Source organism: Telopea speciosissima, chromosome 2 (assembly GCF_018873765.1).
Source record: "Telopea speciosissima isolate NSW1024214 ecotype Mountain lineage chromosome 2, Tspe_v1, whole genome shotgun sequence".
Taxonomy (NCBI): Eukaryota; Viridiplantae; Streptophyta; class Magnoliopsida; order Proteales; family Proteaceae; genus Telopea; species Telopea speciosissima.
The window spans coordinates 7,943,727-7,947,666 of record NC_057917.1 but is presented as its reverse complement, the minus strand read 5'-3'; the positions used below and the strand labels follow the sequence as shown (position 1 = coordinate 7,947,666).

The following is a 3,940-nucleotide window of genomic DNA, read 5'->3' as shown; positions in this document are numbered from 1 at the left end:
GAAGAAGAAGGGGGAGGTGGACGTCAAGGGTTAGGTAAACGATCTGTCCAATGCATGTCCTTTGTTTAGAATAGAAGAGAAATTAAGAAGATCGCTCCCCGGTTGGTTATTGATCTCTTGATTTGAGTAGTGTAGTGTGGGGTCACCGTTTGGGAGACTTTGACAAATACAGGGAAGGTACACAGTACCCGAAAAAAAAAAATGTGAGAAAGCATAAGTATCAGAATCAGTATGGCGTATGGAGCCGAATCAGATGGATGGATGCTTTTGCCGACATTTTTTTTATCAACCAGCCCAGCCGCATGAGGCGGCTGGGGTGGGGGCCCCGCGGGGGTCAGGGGGGCGGGGTTGGGTTGGTTGGTATATAAATAAGGCATCACTTCTCTTATTTCATTCAACAGCTCAGGCGGATTTCTTTCTCTCTTTTCTAGCTAGCAAAGACGGCTGCTGGCTACTTCATTCAGATAAACAAAGCAGTGTTGGGGGGAGGGACATTGTTAATTAGTTTGAAGTTTTTAAGTTCTTAATTAAAAGCTGAGTTCATCTATCTATAGTTTTTGGTTTGAGATGGAAAAGCAAAGATTGATGATGAGTTCTCAATGCTTGTGTGGTCTGTTCCATAAAGCAAAGCCATATTTGGGTGTGGTACTGTTGCAGTTTGGGATTGCAGGGCTGGATACCATTGTGAAGATTGCTATGGATCAGGGGATGAGCCATTACTCCCTTGTTGTCTACCGTCATGCCATTGCAGCTGCTCTCATCTTCCCCTTTGCTATCATCTTAGAGAGGTTTGTGTCTGTGTGTGTTTGTGTCCACTATTTGAAACAGTTTTTCTTAGCTTTGGTTGGTTCTGTTTCTAAAGAACTAATTCTTTCTGGAAGTCTTAATTAATTTCTATTGGTTGGCTAAGAATTTAAACTTATATTAGATGGATAGATAGATAGATTTGAAGAGTTTGCTAACCTCACAATTCTCTAATTTAGAGATGTAAGTAAAACAGAGGAACTGTTTAATAACCTCTCTCTGTCTCTATGGTGTTAGGCTGATTGGCTCAAGATCACTCAGATTAGCTCCTGATTAAATGGGTTTTATTGAGTTTTGAGTATGCATAAAACTTATAACTTGTATTAGTAATAATGCAGCAGCAGAATGACTTAAAACTTCTTTGTTTCATGTTTCATCAGGAAGGTGAGGCCGCGGATGACACTATCCATCTTCATCAAGATCATATTTCTCGGATTGTTAGAGTAATTAATCCACTATTTCTTTTTAATCCTATTACATTGACTTGACTGGAATCTTATATTATTGGATAGATGAGTCAGTCTCTCTAGCTTATGAGCTAAAAAGAAAACAATATATCTAACACACACAAACACAGGGAACTAAACTATTTTTTAACTTGATCTCTCTGTGCAGACCAGTACTTGACCAGAACATATACTTTGCTGGAATGCAGTATACCACAGTCACATTCACCACAGCCATGACCAATATGATTCCTGCCTTGACCTTTATAATGGCTTTCCTACTTAAGTAATTCCTCCATCTCTTTAACAACAACAATATTTTATTTTTTGTCACTTTTTAATTTCCTTGCTTCTCTCCTACCTCTTCACAAAGCTTAACTTCCATGATTTTCAAAAGTGGCTAACTTGAGTTGTGTTGGTGGTGAGTGATTTGAAGGATGGAGAAAGTGAATCTTAGAAAATCAAGAAGCATAGCTAAAGTGGCTGGAACTATAGTCACACTTGGGGGAGCAATGCTAATGACCTTTATTAAAGGTCCCTCCATAGAATTGCCATGGACCAAAGGAGGAGCAGGAACCCAATTAGCTATAGCAGAAGCCAGTATCCAACAACAACCTCTTAAAGGAGCTCTCATGATCACAGCAGGCTGCATCTGTGCTGCTGGATTTATCATTCTCCAGGTAAGCGCCCCCGCATATCAATAACTACTCTTAATTAAATCAAGGCCAAATGTTTTCTGTACATGTGGGTGGGCAAAATGACCACCCTGTCGCCTTGAATGGCAGGCCCGTGTGCGCTGCGACACGACACACAGAACATCAGTCCATTAAATTAATTAATAGCTAGGATCGAGATGAGTAGTGATGAACTGAAGATCGATAAAGAATCTTGTAAATAAAAAAGTAAAAAGTTTCAGGTTTTTTTTTTTTTTTGTTTAATAAAAAATTTCTTGTGCTCTGTACCAGGCAATCACATTAAAGTCATATCCAGCTGAGCTCTCTCTCACTGTTTGGATATGTTTGATGGGCACGATCCAGGGCGCCTTGGTTGCGCTTGCATTTGAACACGGCAACCCTTCTATCTGGTCTCTTCAAAGGGACATGAAACTTGTGGCTGTCCTCTACAGTGTAAGTCGATCATGACTATTCTTTCTCTTTAATTAATTAATTATTAATTAAGGGTTTGTTTGTTTTGGTTTAACTTTAATCTATGTATGGAGGATCTGGAGCTTAATGTTGATGATTGAGAATTCACTCAAATGCTTTGCAGGGAATAGTGTCTTCTGGGATAGCTTATTCTCTTCAAGGACTGATAATGAGGGCGAAAGGACCAGTTTTTATCACATCTTTTAATCCCCTAAGCATGGTTATTGTTGCTGTACTCAGTACTTTCATTTTAGGAGAAGTGCTAACTGTAGGACGGTATGAATCAAAACCCCTTTCACCATGATCGAATAACCATTTTTTTTTTTTTTTTTTTTTTTTTTTTTGGGGGGGCACTGTTCTCTGTGCTGCTACGCCCAGGCACATGGAGGTGGATGCGATGACCACCCTGCCCCTGAGTGGGAGACCCATGTGTCTGGGCACAGCCTGCGCTGACATAAAGAACATTCTCTCTTCTTTAAAATATCATTCCAGCTAATTAAAGATTTACAATTTTGCAGCATAGTTGGGGCAATAGTCATAGCCATTGGATTGTATCTTGTGGTGTGGGGTAAGTACAAAGATCAGTATTCTTCATCAGTAGTACAAGCTGAACTGCCAACCACCGCGATTGCGAGTAACGGAGACAAGAAGAATAATGACAATGAATTAGCCACCATTGTTTTGGCCAAAACAGAAGTGACCACAACAACAACAACCCAGGAACCCTCTTCAACAGATAACCGAGGGAAGAAGAATAATGACAATGAATAAGCCACCATTGTTTTGGCCAAAACAGGAGTGACTACAACAACAATAACCCAGGCACCCTCTTCAACAGGAGGAGATTGATTTTAAGCTCTAGAGGTCACTTTGATTGTAGTATCCGGGCAAAGTTTAAAATTTTGTTTGGAAATTTCAGAAAGAAGGTTTCTTTATTTAAGTTCTATTTAGTCCATGGAGCCTTCAACATTATTGTTGTTAAGCATCACAAATATTGTTCCTTGTATGTAATTGTAACCTGCAATTGAATAATATAAAGCAAATTTAATGGACGATTGGCTCTTTGTAGTGTGTATCAGTACTGATCCAGTGATACTAATATCTATACCGATATATCGGTTATGGCCAATATCTATACGAACCTTCTGATACGGCTGATCCAATACTAATACCTAAAACCTTGTGCTCAACTATGATCCAAAATGAGCTGGGTTAGGCCAGACTTAACCACAATTTGGACAAAAATTAATTATCAATTTTCGAACTCAATCTTGGCCCACTTGCATCCAATACAATGGATAGTTGATATCGTATGGAACTCATTAAAATTATGGGAAATGGAAAAAGAAGTGCATGTTGTTAATGTGTACTTCTTTCTCACATTATCTCTCCTAATTAAATATATTTTGTTACTTCACGCTATTAGCTTGACGTCTATGATAACTATAGAAAGATAACATGTAGATCTCTCTCAAAAATAATTATTTTGAGGTCGAGGAAAGGGTGTTATGGGTTGGGGTGGATTTAAGCCAAAGAGGCACCTAT

General features: G+C 39.1%; 1 protein-coding gene across 1 annotated transcript; it reads left to right on the top strand.

The window, feature by feature from the left end:
- Window positions 1–588: 588 nt before the first annotated feature.
- LOC122650405 (WAT1-related protein At2g39510-like) lies at window positions 589–3,166 on the top strand. The gene is made up of 7 exons (XM_043843822.1): window positions 589–788; window positions 1,185–1,247; window positions 1,420–1,536; window positions 1,687–1,930; window positions 2,216–2,377; window positions 2,520–2,671; window positions 2,914–3,166. The coding sequence occupies exons 1-7, from the start codon at window positions 589–591 to the stop codon at window positions 3,164–3,166; spliced, it is 1,191 nt and encodes a 396-aa protein (XP_043699757.1).
- The last annotated feature ends 774 nt before the right edge of the window (window positions 3,167–3,940 follow it).